Genomic DNA, 21,282 nt, shown 5'->3' on the forward strand with positions numbered 1-21,282 from the left:
GCCAATTGGAACCGTCGGTAGCGGCTTGGCTTCATATCGCGACATGAGTGGCGAATTGAATGATGAAAAGGCCACCAAGTATTCGCCAATATGTGACCTCCTCTATATGTTGACCGCTGTCATCCGTAATCATTATGACAAGGTCACAATTGTTGCATCTACAATTTCATCAATCACCTGCAAGCCTTCAAACTTGGTAACCATTTTTCCGTGTACAATTAATTATTTCTACCAATAATAATTAATTGTTTTTTTTTTTAAAGATTGAGTTGCTCACGGATTTCGAAGGATTTCAAATTCCTCCGTCAGACATTTCTTTCATTCTATGCGGTTTTGAAAGGGTTGATGGAAGTGTCTCTTCAAACCCATTCACATTGACTGGCACAGAAATGCTTTAAGCCTTCAAAAACAAACAAGTAATTTTTGGAAAAATTTTAATTAGATCATAATTAAAATTTTTTTTTCAAATTATTCATAGGAAACACCATGGATAAAAGAAATGAAGCTTAACTGTTTTGCCCGAACTTTTGTGGACGGGTTGGGAATTGGAAGAAACTTATCTGGGATTTTGGGGAAATTCATGTCTGCAGACGACATCATCATAATTCAGAACAAAATTATGATGATTGAGCTGGAGGATAAGGAGGAAATCCCTAATGGAGAATAACAAAATCATCGACTTCCTTTGAATCACTTTCCTCGTAATTTTGTAAACCAAGAAAATTTCATTAATTTGAAACAATTAAAAATGCCTTTAAATAAGGTTTTCTTTTCAAATGTATTTCATTTCATGTAAGAAATACACAAAAGAGGAAATTTGAAAAACATTCAATCGAAAATTCGTAATGAAGAAAACAGAAGGAAGCGAATAATCAAACATTTAAGGTTAATGCAAATCATAAAAGTTCTTTTGTAATTCCTACAATGCCTGCATTCGTTCCAACCTGTGATAACCATGCAAAATATTTACCTAATTAATAAAGGGACTATTTGGAATACTGGCAAGCAAGACTGCACACCATAAGGCAAGGTTTACACTGAAAGCTTTTGAACTGAAACACAACGCATGTAAAACTATAACAAATCACTTAAGAAATAATAAGAAGGGGTTTTTTAAATTTTGAATGCGCTGCTTTTACACTAAACCCACAGACCGTGGCACATTTAAGATCTAATAAATTCACAGGTGTGACAGTTACTCTGAGTAATTCGACTACGCCCCGATTATTGGTTAGTAGTATCATCCTAATACGAATCGGAGTGTTTAACCTTTTCAACACTACGGTTCGGTGCAGTCCTCCAGGTTCATCGCCTCTCTTCCGCAACGACATTTAATTCTCTAAGCTGTTTGATTTGAGAAATATAAAAGAAAAAATTATGCAATTCATTAATTGTTCGCCCATTTGAAAAGAGTATCTTCCGGATAAATTCTAAATGATAAAAATATAACTTGAAATTTACCTAACGTTCTTCATCAACTGTGTCATCTTCGTCCGATTGATCTGATGGGATTGGAGTTGTTGCACGAGATGATCTGGGAGAAGGTGGTTCCGAAATAGGTCGTGGATACGACAATCTTCCAACTCCATTACCGTTCTCATCTTCATCCAGATTGAATTCTGGGAAAACGGCATGCAAAGCCATTTGACGAGCTTTACGATAATACTGGAACATAAGCAAGATGACATTTGTTATCCACAAATTCAACGTCTATTAATAAGAAACAATATACATACCACTGAGAGGTTTCTCCAATCAAGAAGATCGGATAACCACTCGGTTTGGTTGCGTTGAATGATATGCTGGCGCCGATTAAGTCGCGTAAAATCAAACATATACTGGGCAAGTTGGTTGAGAGAATCATCTAGAAAAATAAATCGACGATCTACGACGTAAATTCCATAGCTCATTGGGTCGGCAATATGATCGCCCATGAAGCATCAAAAGCCTAAATATCAATCACACAACCATGAAATAAACACACAATTAGGAAGAGGGACATTATTTTCTACGAGACCTGACAAATTGGTTGATATGGAAGGAATTCCCATTACTGTACACTCAGAAGGAGTGTATCCCCAAGGTTCGTAATCACTTGGGAAAACACCCAAATGGCAACCTCTGACGAAATCCTCATAATCCAATCCAAACAACGGATTGGTCGACGATAAGAATTCCGGATGAAATATCACCTATTAGTATTTGTAAGAAATATTGTTAATGCATCGCACTATGCGCAAATGGCTCTTGATAATAGGATATTCGTCAATACATACTTAAACTCAATCACTCGTCTCGTTGAAAAGCTTGCAACGACGGAAACTATTAAGTACTGGATCGGAAGCATCATCGACAACATTATGAGTGGTGATTGGATGGAGGGTATCTCTTTGAGTGGCATAGATACAACGCTTCAAACGCACATTATCCTCCTTCTGGAGAAGCTCATCTGAGTACGAAGAGTAAGGAGACGATGCAACGCCATAACTGCTACCAGTGTAGCCTCCAGCGCCGTAAGTCGATCCACCATAAACGAGCTGGAGTCACGTAAGCCGATCCGCTGTACGAAGGCACGTTTCCATAAACCTGGGTGACGCTGTAGGTTAGTGCGGAATAACTGTAAGCTGTAGTGGCGTAAGTGGGTGCAGCAGTGACAGCATAAGCCTGTGTAGCGCCATAAGTAGAAGCTGCTGGAGTGACCCCGTAAGCTGATGCACCGTAGGCGGGTGCAGGAGTGGCGCCATAAGAAGATGCAGGGGCGCTGTAAGCCGGTGATCCGTAAGAGGCAAGAGAGGCTCCGTAAGAAGCGCCACCGTAATAAATCTGCTGGACAGCTGGAGCGTAGGCCAATCCGCCGGAATAAGCGGAACCGAAACTCGGGTAGGCAGGGGCGGCAGCAGCATAACTCGGTTGGTAGGCGCCGTAACTGCTAGCGGGTAAAGAATAACCACCTAAAGAAGTAAAGAGAAAATGAAAATAAAATACAAAATGAGTTTGAATCGAATGAAAAGACAAATGCAACAGTTGAACCAATTCAAGAAACAATCAGCCTCCCACCGAAGCCACCAACATTGATGACGTGCACAAATGCAGGGCACAAATCGACAATTACTGTAGCTAGGCAGCAACGAAGTCAAGTAGAAAGCGCTATTGCTTCCAATGGGTCCAACTGAACCGTAAGCCTCTACTTTTTGCATGTACAGACCAATGCGAGGGTCCAGCTGCTCCTGCTGGTCCTTGGCGGCCGCCTCCTTCGTGTCCGTCTCAACAGCCACTCCGTCTTTTCTGTCCGTGTCAACAGCAGAAAAATCCATTAAGGATTAAGATCAGAATATAGATGCATTGTGGGTGATGGCATTTTCAGCAGGTAGAATCTCTAGGGCCAAAGTAACAATTAAGAAAGAGATAAATTAAGAAATCGTTTGGGTCGGATACCTTCCAGGACGGATTGATGATAAATTCGTTAAAGTTCTTCTGCGGATTAATAGCAAAAATTTCGGCCCAGCGTGTGTGTTGTCTTCATACTTTGGCGATTCCACCTTGAAAACATTGTTGGATTCGTGCTAACGAATCTTTTGTTGAAAGTCAATTAACGATTCTAGTTTCCGAATCCGCTCTTCGTGATTTAACGAATTTTTTTTTAAATTTAACGATCTAACAATTTTCTTCAAACGCGCTATTTCCTTCAGCAAAGCTTCATTTTATTTCGCCTAACAAAATGAATTAATAGTTGAGCTTACTATGAAATTAAAAAGGAATAACAGACTTACAAGAGGAATGACGTTCGGCGGAAGTGAATGACTTTCCAACAAAAGACCTTTCCGACAGATGTTCAGACTGCTGGTGAGACACAGCCGCACTTGCGTACCCAGAGGAGATGGAACGTTGGAAAGCTTAGCAATCGAATCCTTAGAATTAAATAGAAATTTAAAAAATATTTTCTTCAGAAAAACACAACACATTTACCGAGTCATCTTCGTCGTGGAAACGGCCAGAAAGGCCTTCTTTCAATGACATCATCTGAGGCTCACGATCTATTCCAGACAGCCGATCGTTGGCTGAAAGAGCGGGAACAGGGCTCACATTATCTGGATACAAGTCGTCTGGAAACAGCTCAGGCTAAAAAAACGGAAAAAAATGCAAATAACTTTTTTTTTTCCATAACTTTACTCTTTTCAGTTAAAAAACTTACCCGAGAGAGCAGTTTTACGAGCACTTTCACTCATGCCTTCCACCTTACTCTAGCTGCGTTTCATCGCATTGCTATGCAAATCTGAGGTCGAACCTCTAGCTACAGAGTTATGAAGAGCTCGACCACTTTTATCCAAAATTAATTTGTCTACTTTAACAAAGATCCCGTGCCTGGGTTTGCAACTGAAATAACTGACTACTTGAACAGATCCGTCGTGCTTACCTAAAGCAAGAAACATTAATATATTAACACAAAAAAGAGATTACGTCGATAACGGAAATAGTGCTTACCAGTCGGGGCTTCTAATGTTACGCCGATCCAAGTTCCAGATGCATATTGAGTTGCACCAATAAACGAAATGATGCCCGACTAATTATAAGGCCGCACTAAAATACTTTCACCGACAATCACCCAGTCCGGTAATGGTTTGGAGGGTTTGTTCGTTACGTTTGGAACTGCCGAAGTAATTTCCTAGCAATATAATAGCAATTAGTATTCACGAACGAACGAAGAAGTTGGAAATGTAAATTTACTTCGTCGGATTCAAAACAAATACGGGCCCACAACAAAGACCTTTCTAACCCGCTTTTTGATTTTTCAAAAAAGGAATAAACAGATTTAAATCCAAATCTATTCCAAATTATTTGAGTAACGTGCAATATGGAGATAGAAGTAATAGTTATTCTGTTTTTTTTTCTTTCTTTCTTTTTATTTATGGATTGCATTAATTAAATTTCAAGAATTTTTGCATTGAATTCTTGAAATCTGGCACTCCAGCTTCTTTGTGATAAAAACTGCGGAGACTGGAGACGCCATTTCAGTTTTTTTCTTTTACGGATTGATATCATCCATTGTCTTCCTGAACTTGATAAATCCGGAACATCATCGTCGTGGTAAATATTCAATTATTTATTGACAATAACATCTATAGGCCTATATGCTAAGTCATTTACAGCATGAAAGTCTCTCACACATTGTGAATGATTTCTTACAATTTTTATTTCATGAAGCAAAAATCATAATAATCATATTATTAATATATTTATAGGATATGGGGGTTATGGTGGATATGGGGGTTATGGTGGATATGGGGGCTACCGAGGCTATGGAGGTTACGGTGGTGGATATGGAGGCTACGGTGGATACGGACACCGTCACTATGGTCATGGTAAATTTTAATTAATCCAATTGAATTCGCTTGCAATTGCACCTTTTATTTGTTGCAGGTTATTACGGCCGCAAGTAGATTGGCGTTACCTTTCCCAGTTTGTTGATTTTTCCGAATTGATTATTCACAAGGAATGCCCAATTTTCTTTACTCTGTTGTTGTAATGTATTCGTTATCTATTCTTAAGGAAAACAATGTGAACCAACCAAAAACCACCAACAAGCAGTAATTAATAAACTTTCTGATATTGACACACAGACACAGCCATTATTCTTTATTTTTTCTATTTCTTTGTCATGTCAATGCACGGGGATGTTAATCTGAAGTAATAGGTTAATAAGAACGCTAGCTATAATTTCAGAGAAAATACTTTAAATCCAGTATTAGACGGATCTGAAAAATTAAGGTAGCTTTAATAAGGGTGCATCTCACAGTGACGGAATCGCACTAGTAAAGGTGGCCATAAATAACAGCTTTTTTTTTTGCTCATAAATATACAGTGTTGAAAGTAAAGTGTTTCATAAATAAAAAATATCACTGATAATTTGATGATGTAGTAACTCTAAACTATACCCATTAATAACTAGTTCTTTAAGTAAAATGTTTCATAAGAACGAAGTTCTTGTGGTTCTTGTATCATAAGAACTTCGTTGCATTGATAAATTGTCTCGCTAGTATTTCTGTTCACAAGTAACATCAGGTTAGGTTAGGTTAGGTTAGGTTAGGTTAGGTTAGGTTAGGTTAGGTTAGGTTAGGTTAGGTTAGGTTAGGTTAGGTTAGGTTAGGTTAGGTTAGGTTAGGTTTGGTTAGGTTAGGTTAGGTTATAAAATTGGTAACTCCCGAATCACAATCACGGCGAAGCCGTGAACATCATATTATTATCATCCACGGCGAAGCCGTGAACGTCAAGTTATTATCAATCACGGCGAAGCCGTGAACATAATTTTATTATTATCCACGGCGAAGCCGTGAAATTAAATTCGGTATCATCCACGGCGAAGCCGTGAAATTTACATTCGGGATCATCACGGCGAAGCCGTGAATATCATACTGGATCATAGGGGGTGTTACTGTTGATGCCTGTTACTAACGAGACGTTGTCGTTATATTACAAAATACTACTGTATCACTTTCCCTTTTCACACGAAATTTTGAAAAATAATTATGAAACAATTTACTATTGACCATTTGTTGGTATGAAATAAATAAATTATTTAGAAAATTTTGATTTTCTACCGAACGGTATTATTTGAGATACGTTTTACTAGTGATACACTGTAGCCATTTTCAATTTTACTAGTGATACAAATTACTATAGTACGATACTTAAGCGCCTTTTTACTACTGCGATTCCGTCATAGTGCAACGCACCCTTTAATAATTATAGGTAGACATGGTAATTCTTTAAATTTTGGTTTGTTAGATTTGAAACTAAATTCTTAAACAAATTACAAATTTCAGGTGCGCTTCAAAACTTGGGAAGGCAAACTGTGACGAACAACTATTTGCCTAACATATTAAATTATATTAAGAACGGAACAAGAATTGACCTGCGAACCAAACCATAATGAATTCGGCAATCAACACGTAAGGTACAACGATTGGGCGACTGGAGGAGGAGGATTCTTTGGCATCGCAATATTTGAGACCGTCTCCAACGCAAGCCGCGTAGGCCATCACATGGGCGATGTAATGTTGCTCGTAGACACCCTGGAAAAGGTGGGCCTGGGGACCGATCGCAAAAATGGCCACATCGTCACCACCGTGGGTCTCCGAATAAATCGGCACAGCTGACGGTTGTAGATATTCATCAGCAGCTAGTCGATTTTAAAAATGATGTAATCGACATGAAAGAATCATAAGAATAGTCATAATTAAAAAAAAAATTGGATATTGAAGCCATATTTAGTAATTTATTATACTTGTGTCAACGTTGGTTAAATCGATACGTGTGCCATTCTCATCAAATGTCGTAGGGTAACCTGGGCCGTTAGCATAAGAAAGAGTGGTGTACGGCTTTTCATCATCGCCCATATCTCCAGACAAACCTAAAATGGAATAACCTCATTCATTCAACTGTATTGCTAAGGTGCAACTTGTCAACGCCAGTCAATAGTTTTGATCTAATATGATTGACACTTGAAGTCTATTTGATTCCATGAGGAACCAATCAAAGTAGTGCGTGGCTTATCATGTGATGTTACCCAACAGATTGTTGCCACGTTCAGGATAGCCGTTAATGGTCATTGTATGTGAGTGATCGGCCGTCACGATAATCAAAGTGTCCTGTCTGCTCGTCATATTCAAGGCAGCGGCGACAGCCAGGTCGAACTGAATGGTCTCCTCAAGGGCTAATTTAGCGCGTCCGTCGTGATGAGCTTGATCGATCCTTCCGCCTGAAATATTACAAGTAGTCAGAATTTCGCTGGTGAGAAAACTTTGTTATAAGATTTCAAATATGGTAAATAAGCGACAAACCTTCAACAAGAAGGACGTAGCCGTTGGCCTCTTTCTTCAACATTTGAATAGCTGTTCGAGTCATCTCTTCCAGTGTAGGGTTTTTGGCCGTGCTCGATTCCAGGAAGTAGTCCATGTGAGCCGGACTGAACAAACCTATGAGATTTCAGTACACCAAATAAAATTGAATTATTAGTCGCCTAAATATCTTGTAGTATATAATGTTCAGTTATTATTTCTATTGCGCACGACTCACCCAGAAGGCTATCAGTTGTGGCCACAGCTACATTGTTCAATTCGTCAATGTTAGTTACATACGCTCCGTTGGGGTGTGCCGTTTTCCATTCGTCGATTAGATTTACCCCATCAAGGCGACGGCCAGCTGCTCCCGTCTCTGGATCTAAGACTGCTTCCGGTGTGAAGTAAGCGCGACCACCACCCATAATCACCTTTTTACAAATAAAAAAGTAATTAATTAATTAATCAATCGGAATAATGAAACTTTCTTCATCAAATTTCAGATTTCTTACTTTAAAATTTTTGCCGGGGTTATTTCGGACAAGCTGTTCGGCGATATCATCACAAGTAGTTGTATCCACACCGTCAGCAGACTGGGCTTTGTCATCTTCCCAGTCTCGATTAGCGACGTGAGCGTACGTCCCGGATGGAGTGGCGTGAGTGACTTTTGTCGTCGTCACGATGCCCGTTCCTTTATTAGCGGCCTTTGAGTCAAATAATTCACAATTTAAAGTTTAATGTATAAGATAACAGGGGGGGGGGAGGAGGAGTATATAAGGCTGTGTCTACCTGGGCCCAGGCCATGATTGAGCTGACTTGATTAGCCTGATCATTTTGCGTTGAGCAATTCTTGTAAATGACATTCGAGTCCAGTCCTATGGTGTCAATGTCCGTCTTGACACCGCATAAGTATGCCGTGGCCGAGCAAGCCGAATCAGCTACTTGTGCGTCCGTGCAGTACGTCTTTTGCGATAAAATGATTATCATTTGATTATATTGATTGCTTTATTTAAGATATGAGGCTCATAATACCCTTGAAAGAGCTGTGTAAGGAAATCGGTCAAAAGTGAGTTGTTCCTCTTCGCCCGTCTTCCCGGCTTTCTGCCCTTTATAAATCCGGGCGGCCGTGACGGTCGCAATAGACATACCTTAATTGATGACAAAAAAATAAAATAAATTTGAATTTCTAAAATTACTGGAGTGGAATTTTAAAAATGAACGAACCATCTCCTAAGAAGAAAATAATATTCTTGGCTTGCGCATCGATGGGTTTCTTGTTCAATTCTTCTTGAAGCAGAGCCTGGGCTGTGCCCTTCCAATACGCAGCGTCTGTTGTAATTGCAAAGATAGAAAATAATTTACTAATCGATACAAAAATGATCCTGGTTGGTTCTACTTTACCTTCTTTCTCAGCGCGATTTTGTTGATTTTTCGATCTGGCCGTGTGAAGTGGAACCCTGTGATACTCGTCGGCACCACTAACTTCCATCTGCACTACAACCAAGAGCAAAAGCAGGAAGGAACTGGCTGAAGTGATATTTCTCAACTTCATTTTTGGCTGTGATCTGGATCCCGTTCAGTAGGAAATTCTGACAGTGAATGAAAGCTCCGAGGACACGGTAGTGTATATTTCACTCCTCATGAGCACATATACACTCCAAACACACCTTGTATATTGAAAATGATTAATTATAACCTTCGCTCAGTTTCATCAGCAGCTTGTCGCTCGGCTCACAGAGATCATTTGATCATGAGGTTACCTCGTTCATTCTTATCAAACAAGATAAGGAGTCAAAAGTCAACTTGCACAAAACGAAGGTGAGATCTGTCTTGACAATTTTTATTACCCGCATGTTGTTGACAGAAATTACAATCCGGTTATAGGACCTTCCAAACTTCGTTCTTATCTATAAACTGATGCAAGGACCGGTACTATTTGATAATAAAATCCTATACAGGCCTGCTACTGTCTATCATTCTTAAGGTCAGAAGTATTATTGTTATGGTAGCCATAACCCACAAATATAGACTATATATTGTTGGGTATAGTGTATGGAATTTTATTTGGGCCGGAGAATTCAAACTACAGTAGTTAAGAAAAATAAAATAGTTCTAGTTGATTTTCAGTATTACATTTCGCAAAGAAAAATCTGAGACAAAATTGGTATTTTCTTGCATTCTCTATTTCTTCATAAGGACATGTAGTTTACATCATATGGTAGTGTCATTTGCAACTCCGGTTATGACGACAGATTTTTAAATTAATACGATTTCCTGGAGACGTCGCAGAATTTGACTCCGGGGCCGATACAAGCGGCGTAACCCATGACGTGGGCGATGTAATTCTGTTCGTAGACACCCTGGAAGAGGTAAGCCTGTGGGCCGAGAGCGAAAATAGCGACGTCATCACCACCGTGAGATTCGGATGCCAGAGGAACCAGCGCAGGTTGCAGGAATGAATCGGCGGCTGAAATAAAACATTAAATGTAAAATAATACTCATGGCGCGATGATGGCAAAGAATTGTACGAATTATTACTGGTATCAACGTCGGTCAAATCAACGCGCGATCCTCCAGCAACACCGTAACCGTTAATGGAGCCAGGTCCATTGGCATAACTGAGGGTCGAGTATGGTTTAAGATCACTGGCCAAATATCCGACCAACCCTAAGTGTCAATTTTAATTTTCAAAAGCAATTAATAACGTAATTATTAGTGACGGTTAGTGGCACACATAAATACCTAGAATATCGTTGCCACGAACGGGGTAACCATTGATGGTCATAGTGTGAGAATGATCCGCCGTGACGATGATCAGAGTGTCGGCAGGGTTCGTCAGATTCAGCGCAGCCGAAACGGCCAGATCGAACTGGAACGCCTCCTCGAGGGCTAATTTAGCACGTCCGTCGTGATGGGCCTGATCGATTCTTCCACCTTAAAAAATTTGATTAAAAATTTATGATTTCGTCGTGGTTAAATTTAAATGTTGTTATGCAAACGGACCTTCGACAAGAAGGACGTAACCGTTGGCGTCTTTCTGCAACATTTGAATGGCTGTCCGAGTCATCTCCTCCAGTGTCGGATTATTGGCCGCGCTCGATTCCAAGAAGTATTCCATGTGAGCTGGACTGAACAAACCTAAATTTCAAAACAATTCCACAAAATTGTAATCGATTCAAAGCACAAAAATTGCAATATAACTAACCCATAACACTGTCAGTTCCGGCCACATCTAAATTGACCAATTCGTCGCGGGATGTAATGTATTTGCCAGTGGGGTGATCGGAAACCCACTGGCCGATCAGATCTTGACCATCACGGCGACGGCCAGCCGCTCCCGTCTCAATATCCGTCATCGTCCTCGGAGTGAAGTAAGCCCGACCACCTCCCAAAATGACCTTTCAAACACAAATCACTGTTAAAATCGGCTTGATTCCAATTAATCAAAGAAGCGAATTACTTTGAAATTTTTGCCCGGACTGCTGAGGACGAGCTGTTCGGCGATGTCATCACAAATGGTCGAGTCGACACCGTCGAATGACTGAGCGTAGTCATCCTCCCAGTCACGGTTGGCCACGTGAGCGTAGGTGCCAGCTGGTGTGGCGTGAGTGACTCTTGTCGTCGTCACGATACCAGTGGCTTTGTTGGCAGCCTTTATTCACATTTAAAAAATAATGATTATATTAACATTTACCAAATTTCAAATTGAGACCACTATTTGAAAAATACCTGGGCCCAAGCCATGACCGAGTCGACGTGAAAAGCGGGATCGAGTTGTGTCGTGCAGTTATTGAATTCGACATTGGCGTCGATTCCTATCGTGTCCGTGTCCGTCTTGACGCCAGTCAAGTAAGCGGTGGCCGTGCAAGCCGAGTCAGCAACTTGGGCATCCGTACAGTAAGTCTAAAAAAGCAAAAGTTTTAATGACTTAAATGCCATTTGATATTATTAACAGAATCTATAATAATATTACTCTGGAGAGTGCGGTGTAAGGGAAGCGGTCGAACGTGAGCTGTTCCTCTTCGCCTGTCTTGCCGGCCTTTTGTCCCTTGTAGATTCGTGCGGCCGTCACGGTCGAAATTGACATACCTTCATTACGTTATAGACGGTTAGTTTATTTCAATTGTGAAGAACATGAATGATTAAATTAAATGATACGGACCATCGCCGAGAAAGAAGATGATGTTTTTAGCCTGGCTGTTGATGCGCTGTTTGCCCAGCTCGTCGAGAAGTAGTTGCTGGCCAAGTTGATTCCAATACGCAGCGTCTGTAAAATAGAACAACATTTCTATAGATTTGTTGCAAAAAAGAAATAAGAATTCAAAATTCTACCTTCGGTTACAGCTCGGTTGCTTTTAGCGGCAGCTCGAGCAGCAGCTCGAGCGGTGTTGTCACGATGCTGCCCATCTCCGTGAGCGACACCTAACAAGGCCAGCACCACCGCCAACAAAATCATCTTGGACGAGTACATCATTCTTGCCTCTGAGTCGACGAATTGTGCCATTCGTGTTCACCCCCGTTTGGGATATTTATGGGCTTTCAATATTTGTCTGATGCAACCCACGTCATCATAATCTACCTAGTTATAAATATATAACAACGGACAAACCAAATAAGCCATTCCGCAATCCGCTTGATAGGGGATTTAGACTTATCAAGTGCATACAATAAAAAAAGGCGTAGTTTATGCGTATTTATGTCGATCAGACGATGATGTTATAATCGGTTCGTAAATTCACTTGACGTTGTTTATCGAGAGTGTCGTGCGCATCGGAATATGAACTTGTCCCAGGCAGCCATTCGGATCGTTTGGTTCACGTATCGCTCGATACCCGCACCGGATAACCCCAATCATAGTCTCATCAAAGTCTCTTTCGAGGTTGCTACGACAGCCCCAACTACCTTGATCTATATATCTTGAATGCCGTTTGATATTATAGAAACGTCGACGACCGTTGGAAGTCGTATCGTTTGTACATCCCCATGAGTTTGGGTTGTTGTTTTGAGCACAGGAGATTATCAAGAACCCCCCACTGTTTCTCGGCATATAGACCTTGGACTGTATTTATACTATCGCAAGCCAGATCCATCTCTAAGCCGCTTGTTATATGGGATAAACAAAGAATATTTTTATTTGTTTGAATTCTTGGATCACAATACCGTTTTCTTCAACCTTTCTGAAGCCAAGTATTTTCGGTGGTATGCAATGTATACCTGTATTTGTCTACACAATCCCCCAAATTTTTTTGTTCATAAAATGTGTGTGTGTGTGTGTGTGACGGCTAACTTGATTTACATTTCACCATTCCAATCTAATCAGTTAAGGGAGTTGCTCATCGAACTGATCGAAGAGTGAAAATTTGTGGCGCCATGTCGACAACGCCATCTGTCAATTGAAAAGATATATAGTGCTTCATACGACCGCTAGAGCTCAATTGCGTCGCAATTTTCGGTGGCGTTCGTCTGCTTATTCTGCAGTCTGAAGCCGTTGAGAAGATTCAAATTCGAATGGAAGACGTAACCTCACGTTGACGAAAACACTTCCGAAAAATCAAGTAAAAATCTCTTCAAGATGGCAACAGATCTTAAAGGTCCAGATATCGAGGATTTTTGTGTGTTGAAGCCCATCAGTCGTGGAGCATTCGGGTAAGTGCACCATGTGTTATTTGTGAAATGCAGAGGTTTGACGGGACGCTTTCTTGTGTTTTTCACATGAATTTCGGACGATAGGAAGGTATTTCTGGGATGTAAGAAGCAAAATCCTGACAGCATTTACGCCATCAAGGTCTTGAACAAATCTGACATTGTTCACCGCAATATGGCTTCGCAAGGTAACTTGAATTTCCCATGATTTGCGACTGCTTTGCTCTATGAATCATTTCTTCCCAGTCATCAGAGAGAGGAATGCATTGGCCATCTCAAAGAGTCCATTCTGTGTGCAGCTGTTTTATTGCCTCCAAAATTCTTCCAACATTTACATGGTGAGTGATTTGTATGCATTTTCATATATAGTGTGATTTACAGCAGTTTCTTAAACTAGGTCATGGAGTACATGATTGGTGGCGATCTCAAGTCCTTGCTGAGTGAAATGGGCTATTTTGATGAAAAGATGGCTACATTTTACACAACAGAAGTTGCTCTAGCCTTGGAATATTTGCACAAGTACATTGCCCCTGTGTTACACCATTCTTGTTTACATCTTTTATATCAAAACTTTCTATGTTCCCCTAGGCATGGCATCATTCATCGTGATGTGAAACCAGACAACATGCTGCTGTCAGATAAAGGCCATGTCAAATTGACTGATTTCGGTTTGAGTCGCGTCCATATCGGCAGAGGTAACGTGGTTTACTTGTGAAAGTTATTTCTTTGTATATTAATTATGAACGCCAATCTCGTTTTTATGGGCGTTAGACTTGAACATATCGGACCTGCTTTCGCCAGTAGTGAACAAGAATGATTACCACATGGTGAGAACCCCTGGACAATTGCTTTCACTGACGTCTCATTTGTCGTTCAAGAGCGGAATGTCCCCTTGCGCCGACAGGGGACAGTCGCCCGTCTTCAACACGCCTGAAATCATGCGCGATCACGAAGCATATAAAGAAAATTCCTTCACTCTCGATCTGAACCTTGATTTCTCGATCGGAGTCAGTCCTCCCAGGAACAGCGACTCTTTTACTTCCCTAAAGCGGAAACACGATGTCGACTCTGAAGAACCTGAAAGTCAAGTCCAGTTCAAAATTCCAAGAACCGGTTTAACAGAAATTTTCCACTTTGCCAATTTAACCGAGGACTGTGACCTCAGGTACAAACGACTACAATCCATCACTTTTGCTTTTTATCTTTTTTACTAAAGATTTTTGCCTTGTTACATTGAACAAACAGGTCCAGTTCGTCGGCGACTAGCAAGTCAAGAAACTTCAGTCCGCCCAGCTTGAGAATTAACTCGACTCCCATCAGTCAACTGAGTCGGGCTCAGCTGCAATCCCATCCGGCGCCGTTCAAAAGTCCTGTACCAGGCCCCAGCACCTCCCGACTTGACGCTGATGTGAAGACTCCGTTTAGGACTCCACGTCTAATGAAACGTGGTAAAAGAAGGAGAGGAGCGGTGGTGACGTTCAGCAGTCCGTCCGTCTGCGAGTCGACGGCCGATATCAGTCAATACGGCAGCCAAAACGAAGGCTGCGTTCTGGGCACGCCCGACTATTTGGCACCCGAACTCTTACGGAAGAAACCCCACGGACCGGCCGTCGATTGGTGGTCACTGGGCATTTGCCTCTACGAATTCTTGTTGGGCGGTCCCCCCTTCAACGACGAGACACCGGATAAAATTTTCAACAACATCCTGGAACGAAATATCGAATGGCCGCCCGAGGACGACGATTGCCTCAGTTCCGCTGCCCGAGAAGCGATTGGTACGTTGACCCTGGAGGGGATCTGTAACGACAGTTGGGCTATTTTCGATCTGATAATCTGAATCTTTTATTTGTGGTTCCGTTGGCTATTTATTTTAGAAGCCCTTTTAACACTGGATCCCACCGAGCGGGCCGACGGGTCCCAGTTGCGCACTCTACCGCTGTTTGACCACCTGTCTTGGACCCAGGAAATCTTGAATGCGGATGCTCCGTTCATGCCACAGCCCAAGGATCACACAGACACCACTTATTTCCAGGCTCGCAACTGTCTGCAAAATCTGCGCGTTTCACAGACCGACTTTTGAAGGGCAGACAGACAAAGCGCTTCTGCTTCTCTCTCAAGAGTGTTTAGCACTTTTAACCAACAAAAATTTATCCTTTAGCTTTCATTTTCTTTCTTTTACTTTAACCCCTTTACCCGGCAATCATCTCGTCGTCTCTCTCTCTCTGTGTGTTTGTGTGTGAAGGGAGTATAAATATCTATGTATGTGCAGCACGAAGCGAACAAAAAGGAAACCAAACAAAAAACACGAAAGATTACCAAATATTTTTTTTTGTTTTTTCGTTTGTGTATGTGTGTCTACACTCTTCCACATTTTTTAAAACAAACAGAAAAAAAAAAATAATAAGAATACATACTGTAAGTGAAAATCTGCATGTGTGTGGTAAGGCGAAAAACAGAAAAAAAAAGAACGCAGTGTGTATCACAGGGAACGACGCAATAAAGAAGAGAGAAGGGAGGAAAAATTAACGAAGGACGTCAGAGAGTGGAACAAAAGGATAATAATGGAAATTCTTTTTTTTTTTCTCTTTTTATATAGAAGGGTGTAGGAGGAGGAGAGTTTATGGACACGTGTAAAATTAGAATAGGCCACCAAGTTGTCCTCGTCGTCACTTTAGTTTCCAGGTTATGTAAATTTATGTATAATAGCGACCTCTAATTGATGATTGGAATCATTCATCCTTTGAATTTCAAAATTGCTAGCAACTTAACGTTTTATCTTCTTATTTTTTTGTTCGTTTTTTCGTAACTTTTTTCTGTTTTTTAAATTTTTCTTTTTTTAATGGTGGGTGGTTGTTGTTTTTAAATTATATAGGAATGAAATCACCGTTTGCTACTGCTGCTTTTCCTCATGGTCAACTTCTTCCAGAATCCGGGCTTCTTGGGCGGCGGGTTATTCGATTGTAATACGGGCGCTGGCTGTTCGCTTTTCTTCTCTTTCAACATGTCGAGCAAATTGGGTTCGATGCCGGCTTTGTGTGCGTCCAGTTGAACGTTGTCCCACTTTTGGGCCGCGTCGGGCGGCTCCTGGCCGTCGATGAATGCCTGCTGCAAATCGCGCATCATCTTCTTGCGGATCGTCTTCTTCATGGACAGGTGCTTTTCAATGTGCTCCCAGTTATTGTTCGACTGCTGCTGCTGTTGGTTGTTGCTAATGTTATTACGCTCATTGTACTCGTTGGTTTTGTTGCGATGGTTGCTGAATAGGTGTACCCAAAGGTGGAGGAAGGAAAAAATACCGCAGTCATCCGCGGGAGTGGGCAAAGAAGATTTAACGCACGGTAAAACGAAACGAAAAGAAAAATTTTCAGGGGATTATTATTAAAAAAGACTATTTAGACTTTTTATCAATAGAATTTTGAATGTTTGTTTATTTCTTTTGTGATGTCTCTCTCACCTGGCGTTTTTGTGTTTGGTAGGATTGTTCTCGGGTGGCAGATCGGCGTGAACGTGAAGATCGTTGAACAGTTCCGTGACGGTCCGCTCGTCCTCGCTCAGCTGCTTCTGCATCTTCTGCCAGGAATTGCGCCGGACGGCCAGGCCGTTTCCTCCCCGCGATCCGAACACATCCCACAGGTCTGGGATAGCTCGCTCCGACGACATGGCACTAGAGGTATTTACCATGGCTTTTTAAATCCCCCGATGGGTGCAGCTGTTATTGTCCAATCTGCGCGACTCTGCTGTGTGTGTGACTGCTAATCTGAACGGAAAAAAGGGACAGCTATTTTGAAACAGCAGGAAGCCAAAATAACGAAGACGACCAGCTAGAGATTTAAGTTCTCTCAACTATTTGGCCCTATGGTAGTAGTGATGTTGAAATAACAAAACGCCCCTCCCTATACAACCATCTCTCTCTATTGGATCCAGTAGTTAGTAGTATCTGGGTTTGAGTCATTTTCGTTTTCTTTTATGACTTTGAAACAGGGTGGGCTTTTTGAAAAAGAAAAAAAAAAGAACTTTCCCATTTTCCAACGCAGCTGGACCTCATCGGGCCGTCGCGGCTGCTGCTGAGAATGCTCCGAGTCATTATGCATTACAGCTGAGATTCTTATTTTAGCCTTTCCCCCCCTTTTTTCTCAGCTATACTCTCACAATAATACCATCGCTCTTTGAAAAAAATTTAGAAACAGTTTGAATTTATTATTGTGAAGAGAAAACCGGTATTATAATGTAAACGATGGGGCGATTTGACGTTTAATCGAAAAAAGACGAAATTTCTTTCGTCGGAATAAAGAAAAGAAAAGGGATGTAAGAAAACCGTGAAGAAACTTCAAGCCGATTTTTGTTTTTAAAAGGCAAGTTCACCAGAGCGTCGGTACGGAACGAGAAAAATAAAGAAATGTACCAAGTGCCAGAAACAAACAATATGAGTCAACCGAGTGCGACACAATAAATGTCAGGAAATCGACGATTTAAGTGGATTTAAGCCTCCAAAAAATGAAAATTCAGGAAAAAGAAAGAGAAAATGATAAATACGTATAGATAAATAATAAAGAATAAAGAGAGAGAGAGAGAGATTATTATCGCGAGATGAAAGGAAAGCCTTATAATATTTCCTGTCTGCTGACGCAAAATAGTTTCGCAATGTCGACCCAGTTGAGCCACGACAAACAAAATGACAGCTCAAAAAACCAGGTATTAAGGTACTAGTAAGAAAAAAAAGGGACTTAACCGGTGCGCTTGTGTATATTTCATTCGCCTTATGGTTGCTGTACACAGCCCCCCCCCCCCCCCCGAAAAAGCGTAGAAGAAGAAGAGAGAAAAAATGTACAAGCGAAACGAAAGATAACGAGCCCGCGTGAGCGAGTCTAACGAAGAAAAGAGCATCGTGACAAAGACTCTCTCTTCAAGGTTATTTAAGATGCACAGGCGTGTACTACGTGGATATGCACCCGCACGAAACGGCCGCCTATATGCAGCAGCTTATCCAGCCAGTTTCGTGATGAATTCAAGCGTTCACCTTTCCTCCCACCCCCCTTGAACGCCTGCTGGCTCACACACACACACAAAAAAACGAACTAACCTGCTGTCCTTATGATATTCCACACAGAGAAAAACGACGAGGGCATAGGTCTCTTTTGTTTGGTATCCAATTCCTATACACAACAGTTGGAGAAATATCTCTTCTTATTTTCGTTGCTGTGTAAACTGATATGCTAAAAAATCTATTCCCTTTTTTTTTCTTTTCTCAAAGAGTGCATCCGGAGGAAATAAGCCGAGAAATATGAACTTACTTTCAGTGTCTGGAATCCCAATTTAAAGGTGTTGGCCCCGCGCGCAGTTGTGAGCTGTTTATTTTTTCCCCGTTGGAAAAACGTGGAATAATCCAGGTAGTATATCAACTTTGACCGATTTCAATCAATAACTTTTTCTTTTTCTCTCTCTCTCTCTCTCTCTCTCGGAATTTTTTCCTTCCGCACGAAAAATGATTCGAGGAGAAGGAAAACAAAACAAAATTCACTAAACAGCAGGAACAGCAGCAGCAGCAGGTCGTTTTTTTGATAATTGTGTATGCGCGAACGAAGGTTACGAACGAACCGCCTACGAGCGCGGCGTTCGTGCGAGTGTTGCCCGCTGTCTGTTGGAGGCCTGGAGGAGATCACGTTCTTCCCTTCCTCTCTTTCTTCTCTCCCCCCTTCGGTTTCTTTCTTCAACAACAACTGCTGGCGCATTGGCTATAATATATCTACCTTCTTTTTCCTTCTTCTTCTTCTTATACATATATACCCGCCTTCGGGGCATGAAACACTCGTCAACAACCACACACACACACACCTACACCCACGTAAAAATATATACCCTCCCCTCGAGGTTAGCTGGAAGAAGAAGAAAACAAAATTGTTGTTTTTCAAGAAAAATAACAAAATAGAAAAGCAGTTTCGGATTTTCCCCGAAAACGAACTGCTGATCAAAAACACTGTCCTTACGCCATCCGTGTGCTTTCGCCGAATGAGTACTGTGTTTACCGCTTGAGTAGTTGGGGAGTAGTACCGCGGGAGAGTCCGACTTGTCGCTGATTGCATTTCCGTTCGACTACGTTTTGTTTTCTACAAAAGAATTTGCCATTTTTGTGTGTTTTTTCTTTCATCTTGAAATGGACTTTGATTTCTTTTTGTATTTTTCCAACTCACGGACCAAAATATCTCGAGGGGTTTTTTGCAGCTTTGAAAAATGATCCGTCTCATCACAAGTTGTGGGCAGAAGGTCAGGTGTATTTCCGCTTTATTTGCCCACACGTTGGAATAACCAAATATACGTGGGGGCCAGCATCAGCAGCGGCTGAATGGGTCTCTCTCCTTTAAACCACACAGCTGCATCAGCAGCAGTAGGCACAACATAAATATACAAATGAAGAAATATTTGCCCCGGAGGAGTGTGTGTGTGTGTGTAGGATTTAATCTATTCTTTAGACGAAATCGAATCATCAGATTTAGATGGAACAACAACAAGCCAAACGCATTCTTGTCGTCCAAACTTTTATTATTTTCCACGATGCGCAGCCGCGCTATAATAATAATAACACAGACGGAGGAGATATTGCCCTTGACATTTACATAATAAGAGATTCCCGGCATTTTTAGATTTCCGATGCGGTAAAAGCGATGCGAGAAAAAGTTGACAGTTGTCAGCGCAAAACGGTTATTTTCTTATTTTTTAACTTTTTCTCCTCCAAGAGATTTTTGCTTTTTGTTTTCATTTTTTCCCTCCACGCCCATATCACGTGAATGATGAATCGGTGAAAAAAAAAGAAAGAAACGGGAACCAGATCGTGACACTGCCTTAAAAACATTAGCTGACTGTCGTTGAGTTTGTTGCCAACCTTTCACTTTATTATAAAACACGTCATGGGTGTACAATACGGTCTCGTGCAAATTTTGTGGGGCTGCTTTTGAGTTATACACGTTCTTTCGACTAGCGTGAATAAAATTGTTAATGGGCCTAAAGCAGAACAAAAAAGAAAAAAATCAGTTCTTTTTTCGCTTTAGAACTGCGGTCATTCGTCGAAAAAATAAGTTGAAGAAACCAAAGAAACCTTGTTGGTATAGTTACACTAGACTATCTTGGTCATAATGTATACACACAACAATGGGGATAATGTAATGGGATTTCCGTTCGATATTGACGTGCCCGCCGAACTCACACAAAACAAAAAAAAACTAAAAAATTGGATTTGAAACAGCGTTAAGGTTGCTCACGACTCGGTATAAAAAGTTTTCACCTATCGGCGAGTGCGTCATCACGTTCTTCAGTGGGCGAAAGGGGCGGGCGAACGACAAATGCCGGACCTGGCTTAACTCACGCTCTGATAACAAAAGCCGTTCGGCTATTTCTTTCTTTCTTTCTTCTTATTCTTCAAAAATTTTTGTTTGTCGTCAACCCTCCAATTTTCAAAATTTTCTGACAAGTGGTTAAAGTACTACGCGCGCAAGTTTATGTTAAATGTAAACCGCATAACGTCATCGTCGTGGTTGAATTTGACTTTGGGACTTGGCGATGTTATGGAAAACGCATTAAGGTCACTGTTTATATTTAACTATTATATTACCGTGCCATCTATTAGCAACGGTTTGTTGCCAGAGAGCGGATATGGTGAGAAACTTCCGCGTCCAAGTCCTCTTCGCCAATTGTGTGATCATATACTAGTCTTTTTTATCGTCCTGTCGGTTTCTTTTAACCTTGAATGAACGCTACCGTGTAAGTACTTGCCACCCGGTGTGGTGTACATTTGTATTTTTGTACTGGAGGA

At 41.2% G+C, this 21,282-nt stretch overlaps 4 protein-coding genes and 2 long non-coding RNA genes across 10 annotated transcripts in view; 2 read left to right on the top strand and 4 right to left on the bottom strand.

Annotated features, from left to right (window-relative positions):
* The window catches only part of LOC124351155 (neuropeptide-like protein 32), a 58,918-nt gene extending 53,299 nt beyond the window's left edge, over positions 1-5,619 (top strand). Inside the window, exons 3-5 of one of the 2 annotated variants that reach the window (XM_046801919.1) lie at positions 5,068-5,085; positions 5,241-5,360; positions 5,419-5,619. In XM_046801919.1, the coding sequence (XP_046657875.1) occupies positions 5,068-5,085; positions 5,241-5,360; positions 5,419-5,438 (158 nt within the window). In that variant the 3' untranslated portion in view covers positions 5,439-5,619. The remainder of the gene's footprint in view (positions 1-5,067; positions 5,086-5,240; positions 5,361-5,418) is intronic. The other variant, XM_046801920.1, reaches the window with a different exon arrangement.
* Positions 1,232-2,477, bottom strand: LOC124351159. Its single transcript, XR_006921411.1, has 5 exons — positions 2,277-2,477; positions 2,018-2,192; positions 1,737-1,948; positions 1,462-1,665; positions 1,232-1,344 (listed from the first exon to the last, which is right to left on the bottom strand). It is a non-coding gene; the product is annotated as an uncharacterized LOC124351159 (long non-coding RNA).
* LOC124351158 lies at positions 3,436-4,403 on the bottom strand. The gene is made up of 4 exons (XR_006921410.1): positions 4,193-4,403; positions 3,967-4,119; positions 3,771-3,908; positions 3,436-3,710 (listed from the first exon to the last, which is right to left on the bottom strand). It is a non-coding gene; the product is annotated as an uncharacterized LOC124351158 (long non-coding RNA).
* A 1,144-nt stretch (positions 5,620-6,763) lies between the features above and the next one.
* On the bottom strand, positions 6,764-12,341 carry LOC124351147 (alkaline phosphatase-like). Of its 3 annotated transcripts, none has more exons than XM_046801908.1 (10): positions 12,168-12,341; positions 11,998-12,102; positions 11,809-11,924; positions 11,565-11,738; positions 11,296-11,487; positions 11,041-11,233; positions 10,839-10,973; positions 7,565-7,756; positions 7,283-7,408; positions 6,764-7,177 (listed from the first exon to the last, which is right to left on the bottom strand). In XM_046801908.1, the coding sequence occupies exons 1-10, from the start codon at positions 12,337-12,339 to the stop codon at positions 6,888-6,890; spliced, it is 1,695 nt and encodes a 564-aa protein (XP_046657864.1). In that variant the 5' UTR covers positions 12,340-12,341; the 3' UTR covers positions 6,764-6,887. The 3 variants fall into 3 exon arrangements, with proteins under 3 accessions (XP_046657864.1, XP_046657865.1, XP_046657866.1); XM_046801909.1 differs by lacking the exons at positions 10,839-10,973; positions 11,041-11,233; positions 11,296-11,487; ... (2 more) ...; positions 11,998-12,102; positions 12,168-12,341 and adding exons at positions 7,839-7,973; positions 8,074-8,266; positions 8,348-8,539; ... (2 more) ...; positions 9,060-9,164; positions 9,237-9,506; XM_046801910.1 differs by lacking the exons at positions 6,764-7,177; positions 7,283-7,408; positions 7,565-7,756 and adding exons at positions 9,880-10,302; positions 10,374-10,502; positions 10,578-10,769.
* A 950-nt stretch (positions 12,342-13,291) lies between these two features.
* LOC124351149 (serine/threonine-protein kinase greatwall-like) lies at positions 13,292-16,021 on the top strand. The gene is made up of 8 exons (XM_046801911.1): positions 13,292-13,481; positions 13,566-13,666; positions 13,725-13,816; positions 13,876-13,997; positions 14,067-14,173; positions 14,250-14,643; positions 14,724-15,253; positions 15,353-16,021. Exons 1-8 carry the CDS (start codon positions 13,408-13,410, stop codon positions 15,556-15,558), a joined length of 1,626 nt encoding a protein of 541 aa, XP_046657867.1. The 5' UTR covers positions 13,292-13,407; the 3' UTR covers positions 15,559-16,021.
* Positions 16,022-16,334: 313 nt separating this feature from the next.
* LOC124351152 lies at positions 16,335-19,283 on the bottom strand. 2 transcript variants are annotated; one of them, XM_046801914.1, is made up of 4 exons: positions 18,770-19,282; positions 18,559-18,631; positions 16,933-17,235; positions 16,335-16,734 (listed from the first exon to the last, which is right to left on the bottom strand). In XM_046801914.1, exons 3-4 carry the CDS (start codon positions 17,157-17,159, stop codon positions 16,359-16,361), a joined length of 603 nt encoding a protein of 200 aa, XP_046657870.1. In that variant the 5' UTR covers positions 17,160-17,235; positions 18,559-18,631; positions 18,770-19,282; the 3' UTR covers positions 16,335-16,358. The 2 variants fall into 2 exon arrangements, with proteins under 2 accessions (XP_046657870.1, XP_046657871.1); XM_046801915.1 differs by lacking the exon at positions 18,559-18,631 and having other exon boundaries at positions 18,770-19,283.
* Positions 19,284-21,282: the final 1,999 nt, after the last annotated feature.

The sequence above is a fragment of the Daphnia pulicaria genome, chromosome 7, assembly GCF_021234035.1.
Source record: "Daphnia pulicaria isolate SC F1-1A chromosome 7, SC_F0-13Bv2, whole genome shotgun sequence".
Taxonomy (NCBI): domain Eukaryota; kingdom Metazoa; phylum Arthropoda; class Branchiopoda; order Diplostraca; family Daphniidae; genus Daphnia; species Daphnia pulicaria.

Excerpts from the sequence above, each read along its gene's own strand:
- LOC124351149 (XM_046801911.1), top strand. The coding sequence starts at position 13,408 with ATGGCAACAGATCTTAAAGGTCCAGATATCGAGGATTTTTGTGTGTTG. Across the intron at positions 13,482-13,565 it reads ATCAGTCGTGGAGCATTCGG|GAAGGTATTTCTGGGATGTA; the intron begins GTAAGTGCACCA and ends TTCGGACGATAG. Across the intron at positions 14,174-14,249 it reads TCGCGTCCATATCGGCAGAG|ACTTGAACATATCGGACCTG; the intron begins GTAACGTGGTTT and ends TATGGGCGTTAG.
- LOC124351152 (XM_046801915.1), bottom strand. The coding sequence starts at position 17,159 with ATGGTAAATACCTCTAGTGCCATGTCGTCGGAGCGAGCTATCCCAGAC. Across the intron at positions 16,735-16,932 it reads ACCAAACACAAAAACGCCAG|CAACCATCGCAACAAAACCA; the intron begins GTGAGAGAGACA and ends ACACCTATTCAG.
- LOC124351147 (XM_046801908.1), bottom strand. The coding sequence starts at position 12,339 with ATGGCACAATTCGTCGACTCAGAGGCAAGAATGATGTACTCGTCCAAG. Across the intron at positions 11,739-11,808 it reads CTTACACCGCACTCTCCAGA|ACTTACTGTACGGATGCCCA; the intron begins GTAATATTATTA and ends TTGCTTTTTTAG. Across the intron at positions 7,409-7,564 it reads ACGTGGCAACAATCTGTTGG|GTTTGTCTGGAGATATGGGC; the intron begins GTAACATCACAT and ends ATTCCATTTTAG.